The sequence below is a fragment of the Pempheris klunzingeri genome, chromosome 4 (assembly GCF_042242105.1).
Source record: "Pempheris klunzingeri isolate RE-2024b chromosome 4, fPemKlu1.hap1, whole genome shotgun sequence".
NCBI lineage: Eukaryota > Metazoa > Chordata > Actinopteri > Acropomatiformes > Pempheridae > Pempheris > Pempheris klunzingeri.
Window position 1 is genome coordinate 6,090,604 of NC_092015.1, and position 22,361 is coordinate 6,112,964.

The following is a 22,361-nucleotide window of genomic DNA, read 5'->3' on the forward strand; positions in this document are numbered from 1 at the left end:
ACAATAAACAACAAGAATCACAGGCTGAGTTACTTTGGAGAGCGCCGTGTGTGTAGTTGATTAGTATCACATTCTGTGACTTGCGAGTGTTCAGATGTAACAGTATCAAAACTGTTAGCTGTTGTTGACATTTGTAGGGTGCAACGTTGCGCAGTGCAGGTGTAATGTGACATTTCGTAACCGTTAGAGGTTGCGATGAGGAAGCACCAACCTGTAGCTGGTGTCAGGCTGCAGATGCTGGATGATGTGTTTGCTGACGGGACCAACAACGATGGGCTGGCGCTCCCCAAGGTCGATCAGGTAGGAAGTGATCTCAGAGCCGTGGTCACATGGGGGGTCCCAGCAAATACCCAGGCAGGTGGACGGAGAGTAAAACGGTGGCGGCCGGGGACCGCTTTCTTCATCTTCCTCGTCTTCATCTGCGTCCACCGGAGTCTCGTATCTTTGCAGCTCGGACTCCTTCAGCGTGTAGATGTTGCTGACAGCCGCGGGCACGGAGCACGGCGTCTGGCACAACACTGCCTCGCTGAAGGGCCCCACGCCAGCCACATTCACAGCCTGCACGACCACAAGAGACGGGTGTCAGCTAACCAAGTAAATATACTCCTGCTTGTGACGTGACAGGTCACATGTGTAACGTCCATGTTTGCCCACAAGGTGGAGTTCCAATGTAAACATGACTGGTAAAGGTTTCAACCAGCCCTAACAAGTATGTGGATTGTATTTTCTATCCAAGCCATGAAGTGAATGAATGAATAAATAAATAAATAAATTGTTAAAGAAAAAATCTATTAATCAAAATCTAGGACCACATGGGTTAGGTTTTTATTGATTTTTTTTTATAATGATAATGAAAGACTGGTTTTATAGCCTGACCAGAGTGTAATATTTAGAGATGGGCTGAGACAAGTAGTGCTTGTACTTTGGACTTTATACTGTGGCAGTAAACAAACAAAGTCATGTGTGATAACCAATAAGTGATTCGCTCATTGTAAGGTGAATTCTGTTTCTAAGTTTAGTGTGGGAACAGATGAAAATGAGTAAAAAATTGAGTAAATAAGCGTTTATTGGGGCTCACCTGTACCCGGCAGAAGTAGTTGGTTGCAGGCAGTAGCCCCTTCATTTCATGGCTGGTCCCTGGTCCACTGTAACACATCTGCATGCTGCCCTCAGCAGCTCCCCATTCCAGACGAAACTCTGTCACCGCAGCTCCATTGCAAGGAGGGGTCTAGAAGACACACACCCATTGAGAATGCCCATCAGCACTTAAACTGATGACACACTTGAATAATCATGCAGCTGAATGTATGTTTGCTAATATATTCTCTCTAATGCATGTGTTATTATTTCTCTGGTCTTACCTCCCAGCTGACAACAACACAGCTGGGGGATTTGCATGTGGTGGAGGGAGTCTTGCACTGCTCAGGGGCTCCGGGGCCAGTTGTAACCTCAAAGCGATCAGAAAGAGCTCCAAACTAACCGCACAAAAGAACAAAAACATTTTACAATACCACTGTAAGAATTTCAAATTAGACTTTTAAAGTCACATTTAGTCAGAGGGTTGAAAGAATGTAGCACAAGAGAACAATGCCTTCCACTGTTACTGATAGATCAGCTTTGACAGTCTTTCTCACCCCAGCCTTGTTTGCTGCCTTGAGTCGGAAGCTGTAGGTTTTGCCAGGCATTAAGCCTCCCACAGAGCAGTCCAGCTCTGGACCCTGGTAAACCTCCCTGATCTCCTCAGACTGCGGCCCACTCACTTCTACACTGTAGCAGGACACTGGGCTGCCTCCGTCTACCTGAGGGGGACCTAGGGAATTTGTGCAACCAGTGTTAATCAATATACTTTAAAAGGAATTTCCGAGAAAAAATAATACGGTATATACGCAAACATACACATGTACAAACAGAAAAACAGTACAAACTGAAAATCAAAGCTCACTGCTTTGAGATAGTTCGCTAGACAAATAAATGTATCAACAGAAGCTAGAATACATCCCACACAGATCTGACTTAGAGAGGAATGACTCACCCCAGCGCAGTTGCACCTCCCTGGCTTTGGGCTTGCCCACCAGGCGAGGGGGCTGGCAGGGCCCTGGGGGCACTGCGGGAGTCTGGACCTGCAGGGTCTCCGACAGCTTGCAAGGAAAGACAACACACCAATTAAGAAAAGACAAATTGACAATCTCACTCCTCTCTTTCTTTCCCACACAACACAAACCCACTGGACACAGATTGTCATTTTCACCAGCTTATCAAACTGACTCAGGCTACAACAGACCAGAAAGGAGACAAATGTGAATGCATCAGTCGAATGTGCATCAGCATACGCAGGAATATGCTGTATTCCTTACAAAGCTGTAGGTTAATTGAGACAGATTGTCTGGCGAGCAAAAAAATAGGTGTTTTTTTTCCGTCTCGCAACTTCTGTGACAAAAGGCAAACATGTGAGTGTTATGTCACATTGTGCTGCACAAAAAGGCAGGATCGCGCCACCATGAGTCATGTTTCTTTACAAGTCCCATCATGAATAAATGCATGCACTAACAGCTGATGAAGAAATTAATGAAGAGCGTCTGTGAACTAAACTAATTAAGAAAAACATCCTCTGACACATGCAGGGAGGGTTAATCGATTAGCGGGCTTTGTCTTGTACTTACACACAGGAAGCATAGTCTAATCTCCCAACATAGGACACTGGCTGAATGATAATTTCCTATTAAAACTCACCATAAATAGAGTGCATATCTAGAATTATTCATGTAAAATTTATCAGATCAACCATTGGATGTGGTTGAGACTCACTGCTGCCAAGAAATGTATCAATAATAAGAGAGCCAATAGACAAACAGCATGCAATAATGAGGTTTTATATTGTACACCTACATTGTTGTGTAAACTGTGGTAGTCAATACATTGAGTGTCTGGAGTGGACCTGCTTTGTAATTTTAAGTCCATTTCTCCTGCGATCTAATAAAATCCGAGCTGATCAGCAAACTCTTAGAATTCCTGAGGTGAAACACACGGCCACAAGGTGTGCACTTGTCTTGATGCTGAATGACTCACCAGGCTCTGCCCCCCTTCGCTCATGCAGTAAACTCGCGTCTGGTAGGAGCAGCCGGGCTTCAAGCCTTCACACACATGCTCCAAAGCCGGCCCAGAGTAAACCAGCTCCCATGACAAACCTAAGTACAAACACATTGCAAATCAATTTTAATTATTTAATATAAACTCCAAACATGTCTAAAAAAATCAATTTCACTTACATCAATAATTAAATATCTTTGTTATCACCTCTTAAGACTTACCGCTTAAACCCTCAGACAGCTCCACGACATACTTTGTGACTTCTGCTCCGCCATTATCTTTTGGGGGCTCTATATTGCAAAAAAAAACAAACAATAAAATCATTATCGAAGTCCACTAATGAAGTTCTTCAACTAGGTCTCCTCGCAATGACAGCAAGCTCAATCTTGATATATCATCTCCATCTACTACTAATCTTGACAATAGAGGATCTTGCTGCCTCTCAAAATTTAAAGAACTCATTAATAGGCATAAGTAAGAAATGTAAATGTAGCTGGACCATGATGTGTCAGTGACGGGGCCTTTTTCACCCCTCAAGCTGCTGAATACTGGACCAAGAGGCCCAGAACAGCAGTGAGTGATGTGTTTGTCCACTGAGATTTAGGAAGCATTCATGCTGATGTCTGTATGAGGGAAGGAAGTGTCAGTCATCTACTGTACAGACTACTTGGAATGTCATCTGTCTCCATCAAATTCATCTATGGTCGGACAGAGCCCAGTGAGAAAAGTGAAAATGTAAGCTGGCCTTTGTAGGCTGTCAACTACAGGGGTTTTTATAAGGAAAAGGGCAATTGGTGGGAAATGCTAACCCCAGGCCATCTTGAAGCTGTTGGGCAGGACTCTTCCTCTGATGGTGGGCCTGCAGGGACTGCCGGGTCTGTCTGGGCTTGTGATGAACTCGATCACCTGGCTAGGGTTACTCTTCCCCTCTGAGTTGTATGCTGCCACCTGGAGGAAGTGCATGAACAGGCAGTGAGGAGTCACAATATTCCTGTTAAAACATTAGCCACTGTTTGCATAGACAGTCAATAAGAGCAAGTGTATAAAGGTCATTATGTTTCCTGATAACAAGCACTGACTAGGCTCTGAGAAGGGTAATGAAGGGATCTAAGAGAGTGGGTGTTAACACTCTCTGCCTGAAACTAAAATGGCTACAGACAAATACCACATTATCAAAAAGATTCAGCTCCTCACATCTGCAGATACGTTTCAGCACAACTGTTTAGACGCCACAAGCATTGCAATCAAAAAAACGAGGCATTAGGCTTTAGTGGTATTTGCATCTCAGTGTGGCACATTTGCGATAATATGGAAATCTCTGAGCTGGCTGGGTGCAGCTCATCCACACACTGCACCAAGACAAACGTGCACAGCGCCCAGCCGCCTGTCACACTGCACAGCTGGATGACAAGATCGAAGTAAGGGAGGGAGTCTAGAGAGCAAACATTGCAAGCATTTTGGCATCCAGCAGTTTGCTTGTTTATGTAAGTATCATGTTTCATAACGCTGAGGTGAGGATTTTTCTGGCTACGTGAGCTTCCTAAATCTCTCATCAGTCTGCATTACTATGATTTCATGTTCTTAAGTGCTTAACTGATAGAAAGAGCAGTTGGTATTGTCACATGTTGCAGGAAAATAACGTGCTGAGGGGGGCCAACTGGGTGCAGCTTCCTGCATAAACTGATAACTGTTTCATTCGAGTATGAACACAGCAATTTAGCCAAACTGACTATGACCAAGCTGTGAAACAAAATAGTTACGCATAAATTTGTGCAATCAAATTAAACTGCTGTGAGCCTGGTGTTATTCTATATATATTTTTTTTTGTCAACATATAACAAAAATGCATTACATTGGCACTCAATCTTTATGTTTAATATTTTTCCATTTTCCCAGTTGTAATACATAGTAATTATATTACAGGTCCAAGCCCTGCTATGAACAAATTGGCTCAAACTCAGTCTGAATATGTCAGAGCCCTCCAGGGCTGCCAGTCGCAGGCTGAATTGCAAATTTTGAAGCTTTCATCCTGAGTGCCTTAAGAGTATTATGACTGCATATATATTTAGCATGAATGGTCGTGGTGGGAATTGAACTGCAAACCCCTGGCAGTGTTGGAATCACATTCCAAAGAGTAGGTTTGGTCTTCTGGCCTAAAGTCTCTAAAATCATCAACTGATCCATTATAAGAGGTTTTCTGCTTCTTCCCCCTTCGTTCTCACGGAGTCAAACTCTGATTGCAGACACCTCACACAGCAGCTTTCACAAAGCCAAATTGAAGATTCAACAGTTTATAAATCAACCTGGAAAAGATCCCATGACTGATTTAAAAAAAACAAAGCAAGCTGTGAAACAGAGTTTTGATAAGCTATGTTCAAACAAAAATGAACTGACACAAAAATGAAAGAAATGTTTAAGGAAAGGTGAGATATTTACATGCTGACCCCACCTATACAAATTCACATTCAGATTCAATGCATGCCTTGAATTTATCTATTATTCTATGCCAATATTTCTCACTGAGATGCACTGCTCAGCTTAACTCCAGGAGCATCACATGGCCCCCCCATCTGTTACAGTTGAAGGGTCACCTGTGATTCATCAGTGCCTTTTAGTAAATAGTCAATGGGAAAACAGTCAAGAGAGCAACAATCTAGAAGAGTACTCTGGGGGGGCTGAGTGAGAGGGTGAGACACAAAGAGAGCCATGCAGTTACAGAGAGAGAGAGAGAGACTTGTCTGTCCCTAAACTTGGTCACATCACTGCCTGCTAAAAAGTGACTGCGGCTCAAATGCTTTGCTTGACTAGCTACTCGCTAGGGCCTTGCACGTGATGGAGTCCTCCTGTTTATGCTGTCAGTAGCCCACCGCCCTGCTGGCAGAATCCTGCAAACGGATGAGTCATAGGGCCACTGTGGGCCTCAGCTCCCTCCCTGCCTGAAGCCTGTCCCCTCCACACATACATACACACCTCACTGCAGCCTAAATTAAAATTGTGGATCACCATCTCTGAATGCAAACATCACAGGGCTGCCTTACCCTAAACTTATACTTGGTACTTCTGTGGAGATTCCTGACAGTGCAGGAGAGCTCATCGCCGTCGTAGCTTGGCTGGAAGCCATATCCCTGAGACAAAGACAAATGACAAAAGGGAGAAAGAAAACAACCAGGTGAGCAACGACTTACAAGACAGCTACTATAGCACAGAAAACAAAGTGGTCTCCAGGAGACAAACAGCTACAGGGGACGGGATAACTTTTCTGTGTTTTCCCTGGCAGGCACTATGTCTGCAGGTGGCAGCTTGACATACAGCAAATTGTTGCAAAAAAATTGAATTTAATTTTCTTTTTGGCTGCGCAGAAAATGAATAACAGATGTTAATGTATGTTGATGTTGATGTATGCACATCAACAAGAAAATGTCTGTTTATTGTATTATTAGTTGATTATGAATCTGTAGCTGTTCTTCGTTAATTGTATACATATTTTATGCAGCCTGAAGATCAACTAAAGACATAGACACACTCTGCAATACTACTCTCTTAGAGATAAAAGCTCTGCAACTGCTGTAAGCGTTCCATCTCAAATGACCAGTGCTATTTTCTATTTAAAAAGAGACTGTGACAGACGTACCGAGCCTTCCTCCTCCATCTCCAAAATGTAGTAGATGTCATCCTCCTTTGGAGAGCTAGTGGGCCTCTGCCACTTCAGACAAAGCCAGGTTACCCCCGTCATCTCCAGCTCTGGAGGGAAGGGTGGCAATGGCACACTGCATGAGGTGAACAGGTCCACCACTTCACTGAACTCGCTGGGGAGGGCAGAGAAAAACAGAGGATGAGAGAGGACAGGAGAGAGACAGAGAGAGAGTCAGAGACCGTGAATAGAGGGAAACATAACATAACATAACATAAAAAGGGACAACAGGCCATCCAGGAAATAATCTAACATACTAAGACGCCTACCTTGCGCCCATGTCATTTTTGGCTGCAAGGCGGAAGGAGTATCTTGAAGCTGGAGAAAGCTTGGTCACTCTGTACTGCTTCTGAGGCCCATAGTAGCACTGTTCATAAATCCCAGTGCCCTTCCCCTACAGAGAAAAAGGTTTTTAGCTCTAGGAAGTCGCTTCAAATCTCAGTTCCACATAAAACTAAAGAGTACAGTGCTCGACATTTCTCTCATGATAAATAGAATAAAACATTACCTCATCCCACTGAAGAATGTAGTTTTGGATTTTGGAACCGTTGTCACATGGAGTCTGTAAATTAGCCATACACTCATTGATTATAATAGGTCAATCAGATAAATATTTAAAACACCAATGTCCAGTTATTTGATTGACTTTTAGTACATACAGACTGAAAACTCTGACATTTCATAGACAACATTTTAAAATTGCTTTAGTGCCAACATCCTTCATTCAAAATCTAGTGCTGAACATTTCCCATAACTGCCACCAATTACAAAGAAGCAATGTTCAGCACTACTAATAACAAATAAGGTCCATCCAGGTGTGCGCACTCTTCTATGGTTTAATTAATTTAGTGAAGTTTGCTGAGCGTGCACAGCATTAAACTCTCACACATTTACACTCGCACCTGGGAGGTGATCTGTGGAACCACACTGAAGAGGATCTCAGGCAGTTGTTGAGGAACGGTGGTTTCAGAATCACTTTAGCTCTTTTTCCCCTCCCAGTTTGGGGATCTTAACCAGGTGATCCTTTTAGTTATTAACCCATTTCTTTTGGTTTTTTTGTAAAGCTACAAAAACCAGCATTAAATGAGCCATGGCTACCACTGTAACAAAATTAATTGCGACACCTAGATATCATTACTGTACACAAATTATTCCATGGACTAAATGCTTGGTTAATCTGAGGTCCATGTTCTTAATAAATCCTTACTTTCTGTCACTTATATGCTGCTGCTACCATTTCTCCACCCTTAAAACTGTGGTTTTAAATCTGAGGTCCATCAATCATCCTACTGTTTTTACCTTCCACTGGAGGACGAGTGTGTTCTTGGTCCCACTGGCCTTCCTGGGAGGGTTGGGAGGATCCGGCTCACAGCTTAAAGTAGTGAAGCTCACAGCCTCCGACGGGCTTCCCTGTAAACAGTTACACATGGCCTGGACCCTGAGGAAGGAAGAGCAGTGTTTACAAACTGTTCCTCTTAGCATGAACACTGTAGTTAAAACAAAAGCAGGCGAAGGATTATACTAACCTGACATGATAGTCCGTTGCTGGTCGAAGGTCTTCTAAAGTAGCACTTAGTTCTTCCCCACTGCATCAAAGGAAAACTGTTTAGTGTTGTTTCGAAACTGTCTGTGTAAAATCACTAACCGTTGGTGTTCGGCCTTGTAGTATCTTGCTGCTAGTGCTCACCAGTATATGCTCTTGTACTTCCCATCTTTGCCGCAAAATGAGATGGAGACCTCATAGCTGAGAGGCTCCAGGGGGCTGGAGTCGTCCTCCACGTTGCCATTCTCATTCTCTGGTCTGGTGGGCGCGCTCCAGCTCACTACTGCTCCTCTTGCCTGGGTGTCTGAAACCTACGATGTGAAAGTTTCATGGGTCATTATTAAGTTTACTCCTCACCATCAAACATGGATATTGAACAAAAGCTTTTATTCCTTTAACAACAGCACAAGTCCATATCAAAAGTCCAAAGAGGGTCATATCTGGTAATTAGCCTTGTAACATGTTTTCAAGTCTTATAGACATTTATAATAAAGAAAATTTCAATTTCTTACATTTCCAAATTCAACACAAACCTATCACAAATGCTTTCTATAGGAAAAAAAGACAGGGATGAAAATATTCAAGCTGACGCCGTTTTGGGAAAAGGTTTTCAGTACGTGGCAGGGATGTGCTGTGCAACCCTAAGATTTTTCATTCTGTTTTGAGGAGATTTAAAAATAGCCTGAGCTGCACTGCAGGGGGGATTCATATGTGCAAGAACTCAATCAGGTCAAGTCTGTACCTCCTCCCCTCTGCCCTAAGGGGCCCACCTTACTCCTTTACTTCCCACAGTTAGCTTCTCAGTCCTTTAACAAACCAGTGTGGCAGCAAAGATGGAAAAAACACACTTTCCATTGAAGCTGAACCCTGCCGGTGTTTGACAACCCCCCTTAACTTTATCCATCATCTTTCTAATAGACTTGTTCTGCTACTTTCACGAGGAGTACAGACTTTAGAGACTGTGTATGACAAACCCAAGTTATATGAGGTCAAGCAAATTCTATTTCTAGTTCAACTGATTCCCATCCAGCTGCTGTTAAAACAGCCATTCTCCTCTTTATTTACCCACAGTGTTGCTGTGAGCCCAGCACCATTAAACCAGGTGCATTCAAGGCTTATTTCAAAGAATTAAAAAGATGTGACTTTTGCATATATGTATATTTCTACCTGAATGTTTTATTTTGTCTTACAAGTTCTTTAATCTTTCAGGACGAAATAAACAGCTGTATAAAACCATAAGCTTGCTAATCACTTGGTTAAAAATTAGTACTTCTTTTAAAGCAAAGCCCAACCCTTTTAATAACTGCTAGCATAGTTGTTTGGTGGCACATTTGGGAATAATAATCCCCACATGGATGCTAGTCAGCAGTCTGACTCCATTAGCAAGATGACAGCAAGAATTCATCATGGATGTTAATATAATGTTTAATGACGCAACACATTTGCATCATTAGAGGTTTTCATAAACACAGCGCTAATAGTCACATAAAATCATGCAAATTGTATCAATTAGACAATGAAATGTAGCAGAAGTGAATACTAACCACTGGTTTACTGATGGTACTCAATAGTGCTTGCAGCGCCTGAGCTTCCTCGTCCAGCTCTGAGGAGAGAAATACAGGTTATCATGGACAGAAATCACCACCAGCTTTGTAAAATGAAAACAAAACTGAGAGGAAATAATTAAAGCATGTGACTAATAACCTGGCAGTTTGTATTTAATGCTGACTGATTCTCTGTCTGTAATTGTTTTAGCTGTTTTTTGGGCACACTGTAATATTCATTTTGTTATTGCGACATTTCCTAACACCTTGTCCGTGTGCTTCGTGGACAGTGTAGCAAAAGGTGCAACTTTGCACCATCTATGCTATATGTTATCGGGTATCATAAATACCTTTTGCATGGTGAACTAACGCTGACTAAATAAAATAACATGGATGGTCGAAAAGATAAAGAACACATGCTGTATCTTAAGGAAATGTGAGGTTTTAGTGACAGCTGTGACAGTGCATTTTGCTACTGACAGCAGTCTCAATAGACCTGAATGCGATGCATTGCAGTGAAAAGAAATGATGCAATCATGAGAGTGTTCCTGCCAGTCACAGACATTTCACAAGTTCACAAACTCGTTGGCTAATTTAGCACATTTGTATGCTTGTGTCGCCACCTCTGAAAGAATGCAACAACTTCATAACTCTTTTCCAGGTATTGTAAAAGGTAAAAAAAACAACAACAGTGGTCCATAACTGCATGGTTCTCTTCAAACACCCCATTAGTGGTAGATTGCTCATATTGCAGTATTCCTAGATTTCAGCAATCTTCAGGAGTTCATGAGGTGAAATTATTTTTCACTCCACTTTCAAAATTGACAGTACAGTAATTCCTTAATTATGCACTGGTGTCGCCAAGTAGCAGTGTTAAACTCCATGATTAATGAGCAGTCAGAGTTCATGTAATCAAGAATAATGTTGGCCATGTTGCTGATCCCTCAATGCCACCAGCTGCTGCAGCTAATGAGGCACTATGCCTAAACACAGCACATTCCTAAGATCCGGAAAATTCTGTGTGTCAGCCCAATGGCAGACCTCGACAAATCTCTACCCTTTAACATCCTTACCTCCTGACTCTCCATTTTTCCCCCTGCCTGTCTGCTTGTCGGGGCCGGCCACTGCATGACTGAGCTGCCCCTGCTCCGCCTCGAGGCCTTTCCCTCCGACGCCATTGTGAATGTCCACTGTCGGGGGGCTACTGCAAGTCTTCTGCGGCGAAGGAGGAGGGCTGTCCTTCACCTGCCCTCCTCCTCCGCCTCCCTGACGCTCCTTCAGTTTCTTCTGCAGACGCTCATATGTTTTGCTGGTTCTGTCATCTCTGTGGACAAACGGGGGGCGTCCATGTTGGGAGTGAGAATCTGTAGAGACTGAGGGAACAAGAAGGCAACATATGTGAGCTCGTACAGACACGGAGAGGAGAGCAAAAAAGGCCCGTCTGGCAGCCAGAGGCAAAATTACATGTTCCTATGAAACAACAAATAAACAGACAGGGCAGTAGTGAGACTTAACAGTTTAACTCATGCCTTGGTTGTATATCTTGTGCGAATTTAGAGTTGAGGACTCATGAGTAACATCTTAATCTAACAATGCAGCCCAGACACTGCTGACTCCAACTCACCCTGCTCTGAGTAGATATGAGCTGGATGGTACTGGGAGATGTACTGAGAGCTCATGTCGCCCACACCCCCCGCGATGCCCGTGTACAGGTGGGGTGGCGGGGGCATCATGGCAGGGTGTGGGATGAAGGCAGGCAGGTGGGCATGGGGTGGAGGTGGAGGGTGGTGGAGAGGGGAGTGGCCACCTGGGTGGAACTCTGGTTGCTGAGGTAAAACCAGAACCCGCCGCACTCCGTTTTCTTCTATGATCTATGAGGAAACACACAAGAGCAAGGAGAGCAGATATCAAAGCTGCTCAGAGTTCAATGAGATGCCAATCAGGGACACTACACTGGAAATAGTGTGTTTAATACCTGTGAAACATATCCAGGAGGCACATAGATTGGAGGCACTGAACCATTTGGAGACATCATGGGAACCTGAGCAGGACCTGTGAGGAAACACGGAGCGAGATCAAACATTTTCTCTTAGGGCAAACAGCGGTTTCATCTGTGGTAAATGTGTTGAGATTATCAGAGTAGTGCACAGGGCCGAACTTTCAGCACCAGCCTGACCAGATTCATTCAAGCCCTAGCATGGACTTAACAACCAAGAAATGCTTTCATACCAAAACCACACACATGCGTGAAAAAAACAAACAGAGCTCCAACCAAAATCTGAAAGCTTTGTTTACACGATAAACTCATCGTGGGTCAGCATAGTAACAGCTGTTACTATTGGTTTATGTTAAAGCCATCAGTTACAAATATTTCAGGGAAAAATAAGGTTTTTCCATCAGTTTAGTAAAGCAACTGACAAGGTGCTGTAGCAAAATACTACAGTACCTTGGGATATCAGTGGCTGTTGCTATTACAAAGATGTCAGAGAGAAATACAAACCAGACCTTTAGCAAATTAATAATACATCAAAACACCACGCAGCAGCTGATGAATTGATCCAGATCCCCAACTTAGAAACTTAGCGATCAGATGAGACTTTCTTGACACCTTTCTTCTTAATGTTTTCGTGGCAGCCTGACAGTGCTTTTACATTTGAATCAAAAAGATGTATTTCAGTACAGTTACTGATCTTATGTAATGCTTTGACTGCCAGTTACCTTCAGCCTTCTACATAGATAAAACATGGACTTTTACTTCCTGGACAATCATAACAACGCCTCCCATTTTGCCACCCATCTCATATGACAGTTTGCAGGTATTCACCAGAGCCGGCCTTCAACATTACCTCCGCTGGGAGGAAAATCCCCACACATCCGATTCACTCCTCTAAACCGGCTGCATTTTCAATGACTATTTCATCTTTTAAATACCTATGAGTAAGAAAAGTCAGAAAAGGGCTTTTTCAAAATACTGGCAAATGCAAGAAGACCACTTTACAAAAGTGCTGAGAAACAACAAAGTTTCCTGCGTGGCTCTGTTGTTGGGGCCAGTGTAGCGGCTTAGCTCAGCTCAGAGAAGTGACAGCTCAGCAGAAAGCCTGGGAGAGAGAAAGAGAGAGGGACCTCTGTGCCAAGTTTGCACATTCGCACATTTCTCTTCTTACAAACCTAAGACATAAACACTTGGGCCCCCAACGTCAGATGTCATGCAGGAGAGCAAAAAGATCCACAACACACACTGACCTCCTGGCACCCTGCTTGAGGAAGCATTTTCCTTCATTTTGTCAAAGCTGTCGTAAGCAGGGAGAAGACACTTCTGAGTGAGCAGCCATACTGGACCCACGACTACAGAGGCTGGCCTGTTTAATGACATATCGAAACCTCCCACTTGTAACCTCTAGCACCACCCCTCAGGTGCTGAGGCCCAGGCTCCACCTCTCAGTGGAGAGTATGGACAGTCGTTTTAGGTAAATGCAGTTCAAATGAATAAAGTCTAATGCAACAGAATGCTACAGAAGGGTTGAAACTTCAGTAAGTGTTGAAACTGTTTTAAAGGAGTACTGATTCAACGTCAATATACTTCAATAATGACAGGTGTCTATAATATTTTGTCCACCCCATTTATACCGGGGGTAGACTGAACATTAAAAACACCTCTCAGTTTAGTTTAGTTCAGAGTATCTATCTTTGCAGATTTCCTCTACTCCTCCAGTCTTGCACTTACTTTCAATAGCCACACTGTTTTCCTATTGAAGCTGTATTATCTGTGTTAAGTTAGTGTCCAAGGTTGGTACAAAATGCTATTTTTCAATAAAACTTAATCTATACAATAAGATTTGAACATTTCTCTGCCCTTCTTTATAAGAGGAAGAGTTTTAAATGGGAGAAATGGATAAAAAGCAGTCGAAGCGAGGGTCTGTCTTAATAATGTAACGTATTGGACACACCGTCATCAGAGTGCTGTAGTCACTGCATACTGCGGGCTGGAAGATGACCTCTGCTTGAAACTCTTTAAACTGTTACCATCTAATGCCAGACAGTCTCACAATTTATTACTGTTTGTAGAAAAATCATTTGGGAATATACTGTATAAGTCTGCCTGCTAATAAACTTCATTGGACAAGACAGACAGCAAGCAGGCCTCTTATACTGAAATCAAAAGGGCAAAGAGCTTTGAAGCCCCTCTCGGCACACCGAGCCAGCAGACTGATAGACAGTGAGTCATTTCCCTACCTAAGACTGAGGGTGTGCAAGGACAAAAAAAAAAAAAAAAAATCACAATTCAGGGAGCATGGGAGAGCATGACTGAAAGCAGCCACCCTGCCTCTGCCCTCATTGATTTCAAATTACAATATCATTGGAGTGGGAGTTCAAAGTGTGTATTGTTAATTCCACTCACTTTTAAGACTAATAAATGATGTTGTGTTTATGCCAGGTGCCAGATCACATTAGCATTCAATATGTCACTGTTTGTCCATTGGGGAAGGCTTTGTGTGTACCGACTTGGAGAGGAAAGCATAGGATGAGGGAGGCAAACATATCTATGAGGGAGAGGGAGAGAGAAAGAGAGGCAGGATGGAGAATGGGGGGGGAGACACCCACTCTTTTACATCAGACTGACGCACGAGTGCTGACAGAGATCAGATAGAAAAGGCCACATCCCCTCCCCCCTCCCCCCTCCCCTTCCCTCCGCCTGAGTCAACTGAAGCATTGGTTGTGCTGACGTGGCCGTGGAGTGCCAGCCTTCCAGAGGAAGCAGCCACGGGAAAAACATCAGTCGTCCACCACAAAACGGCAGGCTGCCACTGAGCCAAGAATAGCCACAAACAAGCTGCCCGTTCTGGCAGTGTAAACAGAGGCTAGGCAACACTTTGGGAACGCCATCATATCCTGTCAACATCACATAACCCGTCTTCACCTGCCGCCTCCTGGACCAGGTCGACAGGATCAACTGGTTTGAGTCAGGAGGGGGCCGTGGGGAGATGGGGATAACTGTTCAGTTTGGGTGAGAAAGCCGAGGGACAGATTTATCAAAGGACAGACACATGTCCACACACATACAAATACACAGATGTGCAAGGGTGGTAAGGCCACTTTGACCACCCACCTGTTTCCTCCTCTCTAAAAATAAGGAGGGAGAGAGATCACAACAAACAAACTCAAGTGGGACTTCACACAGTTTCCCTAAGGCATTCTGCAAACAGAGGAAACTCGGCAGACGCGGCTCTGAAAAAACGGCAACAATTCAAGCAAACTGTCAGGTTTAATCCGATGTACAAATAAACTCTAGATACAGAGCATAAAAAGAAGCAGAGAAGACAAGCCGGGTTGGGTTAAGACTGGGTTCAGGGAAGGGTGTAAAAATCAAGAGCGCCACACAGATGTTGAGGACGAGAGTGAGACAGGTGGAAAGCCAGAGGTTTCATATGGCAGCTCTCGATGCACTCTCAATGGCAACATGATGAAGTGTGAGCCTATAAAGTTGGAGCGAGCCTGATTATTAATTAGAGCTAATAAATTGTCTCCATCAGCTAATAAAGAGGAGAGAGAGGATGGGCAATGAGACCAACTGACAGAGGTTAATAATTACAGCCAGCTGAGGAAAAGAGGCTAAGTACCGAACTGTCAAGAAAACCTAAAAGTCTTAATTGCAACTTAAAAGCTTAACCTTAAATGTGACTTATAGCACTTGCGCACATGGTTCTGTATTTGCATGGCATGGCACATTTTCTTTGCAGGCAGGAGAGGTCTCCCATCACTGATTTGTAATTTGCAATAAGCGTAAAAATCTATTAGCAGATTATGAAGCCATGCACGTGTGTGCTCGTCCTTGGCCTGGCTACTTCTCGTGCTAGTTAGCATCCAACCAATGGCAATCCAGGCACATAGGAGGGAGGTGAGCGGAACCAGAGCCTGAGGGAGGAAGTTTTACAGTAAACAAGGAAATAATTTATTAAGAATAGCCACTTTTTTTTTAGGTGTTGGTAAACTTTGTCTGAATTCCTGATATTTTAAGGCATCCGCATGGTTCTTGCAACCCCACAGGCATGAATGACGTTTACAGGAGGGGAGGGAATAAGTAACCTTCATGCTTGTGCTTATTACAGAACATCACACTACTGCTGCTCTCAGCCAGACAAATGGAGGAAGGGAGACAGAAAGACAGAAAAAAAGATGTTCTTTTTTTTTAAATAATGAATTATTTGGGTCTGCTCAGGATGTGAAAATTCCACTCTAAAACCACAGTCTCTTCCAGTGATGAGAAGCTAACCTCACAAACCCAGTGATGTTGACAATTTAACAAGTACAAAAACAGCTGAGTGGATGTGAAATCGCCCTGCTCCGGACATCCCACCCCTGACTAAACTTAGAAGAAAAACAAAAGGTTTTTTTTGAACACCCCTCCCCCTCATCATCTTCTATCATCCTCTTTACCCTTTCTCCCTCCCCCTTGGTATCAACGCAGCAATGGGAGAATGAGTCACAAGCTCAGTCATTCTTAGAGCTACTCACTGCAGAAGCTGTGAATGAACCGCGCCTGTGTATGCATCCGCACGCACGTTTGTGTACTTGCACTTAGGTGGGGGAGGTGGTGAGTATAAAAATAATGTGCTAATGTGGCCAGTGTGTCTGATGTTTGCTGTCCAATTATGTGAACCATATGGGATGAGGTTTGTATGGGAGAGGCTGCAGGGAGTTAGGAAGCACAAAATCACCCCACAATCCTGCGCATGGGTTGTAACCTTAATGGATACGACCATGCAAGCCCAATCACTTTCACATGCTGCATGTGCCCAGTTAAAATGATTGGCTGACCACTGGAAGCACAATACAGCATCACCTGCCCCCCGAGTGCAGGCCCACTCTTACATGATGGTTTTGGTATCTTTGCTGCCCACTCCGCAGCCGCAATGTAAACTCTTCAAATAAATAGCTGGATGGGAAATGAGGAGAGGGATGAGGAGAGACAGAGCGTCAAAAGCCATAATGAGAGGTCGGATGAATAAAGGAAGGATATGGTTTTTGGAAGCTGATACGAATATTCTTTCTAGTGAAACTGCTGATAGTTTTTGCAGACATGTACTAACTTTAAGACTGATCATTTACTTGAAAGTAAATTCCTGCCTGGATTTTTTGCACAGTGTATCATCCGTTACGTAGGGATTATTTTGCCTCTTAAATTACCTTTGAATCATTATGTCCAGTTAGAATTAAGATTTTTATGTCCACTCACTATCATCTTGATTTTTCCAAGCATTACTTCCAGCTGAGAATTGCGATAAATCTTCCCAATAGCCATACACCACTGTCCACTTACTTTGCTTGTAAAGGCACTAGTTTGGTCCTTTAAAACGCTTGTCAGGCGGTCGAATAGCTTCCTTATGTTGGGCAACATGTTGTACAACCCACTTCTTTCCAAGCATAACCAGACTCTAACTGTCTCAAGAAGCTAAGTTTGATGATACCACTCGGACTGTTTACACTCAATCCTGAAATCTCAAACTTGTCTACAACAGACAAATAATGGACGATGTCTGTTGTAGCAGTGGAGCTTCCGAAAAGTAAATTGCAGTGAAATTTCTCTCAACACAGACTATACTAGTGTACAGACAGCATGGATACACCCTCAACACTGTGTCAGATGTTCAACAGTGCACTGGCTGCACAGTTTCAGGAACATGGGACATGACAGGTTCAAGTCCCTCTGATAGAAGATAGACGAAGCACATCTGCAGCACCATCAGGAATGAGATGAGGTGTTGCACAGCTATGGCACAGAGATAAGGGACAAGTAGACAGATGGGCAGACTGACCAACCAGTATCTAATAGAGAGAAAAGTCAGACACTGCCAACATGGCTACAAACTGAGCCAGGTGTATGCACGCACATACAAATGTGCAGACACACACACACACACACACTCTTTAACTCCCTGTCGAGATACCAGAATGGCTGTCTCGGCTTTTGTGAGAGGAGGCACATCTCTTTCAGGCTCAATAGGCCCAATGGACTAGACGGTGCTTTTAGCCATCAACCAGAGACTGAATCATCCAAAGTGAATCAGCGGCAGGCTAAGTCAGATAAAGAAGTGGATCTAATCAACCCAATGGTCCTGATGCTGACTTGCCTCATCAGTCACCTAACTTATCAGGTGGTCTATCACTTGGTGCCAGTAAGCCTTCAGATCAGCAGTGGCAGACACTAAGAAAGACCAACACGGGGAGCGCTAGGGGTCTGATGGAAGCTATGAGGGCATGTCCTCTAGCATACAGAAATCCCCTTATTGCAAGGAGGATGGCGAGCACAAAGATGCTAAATGGCCACTCTAATTAGCCTCCTGCTCTTGAAGCCCCTCCTCCAAGGCAGATATCAAAAAAGGCAAATGCCTTCTATAAACTGCATTTTACAAGATTGTCTGTTCACATTAAGCAGTCTGTCATGCGCTAACATGGCAATTACGCACATCCAGCTGCTAAAAATACATGATTGAATACACGAATTGGTGTGGGATAGAGCAAATATTGAAAAGTGTGTGTAAATCAGACCATTCTGACTTTGTTACTGTGTCACGATGTCCCCGTCAGTGTAAACCAGGGTTAAAGGTGAAAGCATGCATATGCACAGCAGACACTTAAGCAAACAGGGAAAGTCTGTTGTTGTGAACACAAAACAAACCGAACCAACCACATGCGCATACATACATGCATGCATGCATGCGTGCCTGCACGCACACACTCTTCTTTCCTTGTTGCACCGCGAGCGGTGAGTCATCCCTCTATTCACGTCACAGAGAGATGAGTGCACCCTGTGACAGGCCAGTTAGTAGCAGTCACACTGATCTATGTGGCACCTCTCAGCTCTTTGTTTCTCTTCTGATGGAGAGACTATGTATGCTCGCTCCCTATTAGGAAGGTTTACTCAGCTCGTAATGGGGGGCCGGTGTGAGAGCTCTGTCAGACAGGAGTAGGGAGAAGAGCCCCTGCGTGAGCAAACTGTATGATGGCTCCCTGTCTTGGCAGCATCACTTTGTATTAATACTTTTGCTCCTTTGTCATTTAAACCTGGATGCCGGAGGCCTATTGAACAGGCCTATTGTACCATTCACAGACGTCACAAGGCATATTCAAAGGCTATAGACAAGAAACTGTCTTTCAACAGTGAGATAGTAAGCAGTGGTCTACATATTGGTCATTACATTTATGCTAAAATGTTGAGCACCTGCTTGCTGTAGTCACAAGGGTGAGTTAACATTATTCAATCACAAACCTTTATCATGTTATCCTATATTTATTTTTTCCATTTTCAAATCCAAGTGAAGATTTCGGAGACAAAAAGAGTGGCCAGTTAGCTCACAGAAATGTCAATACACAGAGGGGTGTCTGTCGAGCTCGCCATAAACAAAGCAAATCATTTTCAGATCTATGTTTTCTTGGGCAACTACATTTTATCATAATTGCTTACAATTATGGCCCCAGAGCTCTACCTCCTACAACTCTTCCAGCTGTCTTCCGTGACAATGTCAGCGATGTGTTGGAGCCAGACTTCATTGTTGCTGTCACAAAGCCAGCGCAATCATCAACAATTGAGAAAAAGGAAATGACTGCCATCAGGACAAATAAGAATGTGTAACGCATCTTATTCGAACACCGCCTTTCTGCCCTAAGTCCTCTACCAATACACTGTAATTACCATATGGTTGTTTTACATTAAGATGGTCTATCAGTGTACAGTTCATTCCATCATCTGTCAAATTAAAAAAAGAAGAGCAGCATGCCAACAGTTTGGAAAAGAAAATGCAGGGGTGACGCAATCTGTAGTATGGGAAGTGCTGTAATAAAAACATCAATGAAAATCAGTGGATGCGGTGATGTGCACACATCTGAACTGAACAACTGAATTAAAGGTGATGGTACGGGTCAGCCAGCATTTTGACTGTGTTTTTAATCTATTATCTTCTACATGCTTTGCCTATTATTGATGATGTCAGTATCCAGATCTAATTAACTCCTTTTTGTTGAGTTACTTTACATATGAAGCGCGTGTAATGTGAATCAATGCGATCAAGCTTGATCGGCTCAGTGTTGCTTGAAAAAAAAAACATCCAATTTCAACACATTGATGCATTTCTGCGATACATTCTTTCGAGCTGTACATTTCAATATATTGTCTGGAACCATTAAATGCAATTATGTCATTGAGCCGTCTAGGAGCTGTGAAACATGACTGTCATCCGTAAAAATACGTCAATGCATCCTGGCCTACCCCCTCACTTTCTTACCGCACACACTGAAAAACACTGAATGAATCCATGCTGAAGGTGATAGCTGGAAATAAGAGGGTTAAGCAAAATTATGGCTCTGCTAATCAGATTATGCCTACACCTATTTCAATCTTACACTTGTTAATATGATCAGATTTAAGCACCTACATCACATTTGCTGTTACCCGCAAGAACCTTTAGCAATCTCATGATTAGACGACAATTTTTGGGATTTAAAAGAAGCCTCTTGATTTGTCATAATTACAGCCGAGTACATTTCAGAGGATGAAAATGTTATTCATTAGAACACAAATGTACAGAGAAAACCTCTTTTCTAGTTTTAAATAGCATTTGCTCTTGAAAAAAAATGCAAATTAGTCAAATATTTTGTCAGCTACATAATCGTTCTCTTTGTAGGGGTATGTATTTTTAGAGATGACCAAATTAAAGATTCCATGTTGCTTTGTTTTTAAGAAAATAACAAAATCATTTATTTAGGTTTTTGGTTTGCACATCTGAAGAGCTGTCTGAGGTTATGCATGCATAACAGAGGAGCTTTTTATTACACTGAACATTACTTTCATTTTCTTTCCATGTGACTTCACATGGAACACATCAATATTAGGAAAACCCTGCAATTAATTTTGAGACATTCACTATATTGAGTATTTGCTACATTAATTAATTTAGACGAGTCACTTAGATTTCCATAGATGCGATGATGTAAGCAGAGCAGTAAGCTTTTTAAATGAGCCACACATTTCCTGGAGATCTACAGCTTTGTGAAGAGTGCAGTCAGAGGATATTTGTGTTGCGGTCACAACGCCCTGAAACTCAGAGTGACAATATGTTGTCTGCTCTCACTGGACCACCATCTGCTGGAGCAGCGGCACTTTTCCTACCTAATATACTGTAGCAGTGGCAGTGTGAAGGACTTAAAGAATGAATGTGGGTCCACATATTTGTCCATATGTATTAGAAATTATATATTTTACAGTATTTTAAAAATGGATTATTAGACAACACACGCTCTCATTAAGAATCACACTGAAAAGACATACATGTAGGAAGAGACCAGTGGCCTTACCTGTGATACACTGAAACTGACCATCCTCTCGTCGAATAGTGAAGGCCTCACCTGGGTTTACCTGCACCAGGATTACCTGTGGAGAAACAAAGCAACATTTCATTTGACTGAGTTCACTTTCACACATGCTCTAAAGTGAGTCATTAATTACAACTGACGCTCTTTTTGTGCCCGTGCAATTTTACATGTCGCTATGTTTCCCCTGAAAAGAACCCAACAGCCTCAGTGGTTTGGTGTTACACTGACAATACGATCGAGTGATAATTGTAGTGGGAAAAAATAATATCTATCCCCCCATTTAGAGCATATTTGAGACTAGTGATATGTATGTGACACTGGCAAAGACAGGTAGAGTGAAATAACACATCATCAAAAGGACTGAAACACACAAAGCTGTCAACTAGTGCTTTAGCCAACTTAAAATATGTGCAGTAGACAAAAATCTGTGGACAGGTCACCTTCCAATCACACCAAATATAACCAGTACAAAAGTCCATCAAAACAGGCATTAGCCATTAAAGAATCGTTAAACTGCAAAAAAAGCATTTAACAGAATTTTTTAAATGGGAGACCCAAGTGTGAAACCTATAACCACCTCCATACTGGACAGTTAAATCCATCAATAGTAACACACACAAGCTCGTGTTCTACATCCATCTAATTTCAAACAGATGTTCATTTTTAATCAATGACAGTTGAATTTTTAACTTGATAACCTTAAAAGTAGGTGTTGATACAAGATAAATAGTCTCTACTATATATATATATATATATATATATATATATAAAAACATAACAAGAACAACTTGTACACTTCAGGAACATTCAACATATTGCCTGCAGATGAAAGATGAAAAATACAGGAAGTAAAAGAATTATTTCAACCCACCTTACTTCAACATATTGACTGTGGCAAATGTCAAAATGTCAAAGCAATCATGACTTGTAACTACAGTGTTTCTCCTGTGTCTAGTTTTAATATGCAGAGAAAAAAAACAAAAAAACTTTTCGTCTTCTTGAGTAATCAGGCTTCAAATACATTGTTAAGCTTTAACCATGAATCTAACAATTCTCAGCTGTTACTATCTCAGTCCATTCATGGAGAACCATCATGACGGTTGGAAATATCAGGTACACGCTGATACCC

The 22,361-nt window shown here is 42.7% G+C and overlaps 1 protein-coding gene across 3 annotated transcripts in view; it reads right to left on the bottom strand.

The window, feature by feature from the left end:
* Nucleotides 1-22,361, bottom strand: part of fndc3a (fibronectin type III domain containing 3A) — a 41,593-nt gene that overhangs the window by 6,452 nt on the left and 12,780 nt on the right. For 2 of the 3 annotated variants that reach the window (XM_070828848.1, XM_070828847.1), the window contains exons 3-22: nt 21,215-21,290; nt 11,841-11,917; nt 11,490-11,736; nt 10,939-11,238; nt 9,866-9,924; nt 8,466-8,632; nt 8,305-8,364; nt 8,078-8,216; nt 7,287-7,340; nt 7,048-7,172; nt 6,719-6,893; nt 6,126-6,212; nt 3,897-4,035; nt 3,309-3,377; nt 3,067-3,185; nt 2,033-2,138; nt 1,635-1,810; nt 1,362-1,475; nt 1,079-1,228; nt 212-558 (exon numbers count right to left, since the gene is read on the bottom strand). In XM_070828848.1, coding sequence (XP_070684949.1) covers nt 212-558; nt 1,079-1,228; nt 1,362-1,475; nt 1,635-1,810; nt 2,033-2,138; nt 3,067-3,185; nt 3,309-3,377; nt 3,897-4,035; nt 6,126-6,212; nt 6,719-6,893; nt 7,048-7,172; nt 7,287-7,340; nt 8,078-8,216; nt 8,305-8,364; nt 8,466-8,632; nt 9,866-9,924; nt 10,939-11,238; nt 11,490-11,736; nt 11,841-11,917; nt 21,215-21,290 — 2,786 coding nt within the window. Of the gene's footprint in view, nt 1-211; nt 559-1,078; nt 1,229-1,361; nt 1,476-1,634; nt 1,811-2,032; nt 2,139-3,066; nt 3,186-3,308; nt 3,378-3,896; nt 4,036-6,125; nt 6,213-6,718; nt 6,894-7,047; nt 7,173-7,286; nt 7,341-8,077; nt 8,217-8,304; nt 8,365-8,465; nt 8,633-9,865; nt 9,925-10,938; nt 11,239-11,489; nt 11,737-11,840; nt 11,918-13,108; nt 13,190-21,214; nt 21,291-22,361 lie in introns of those variants that run through there. The other variant, XM_070828849.1, reaches the window with a different exon arrangement.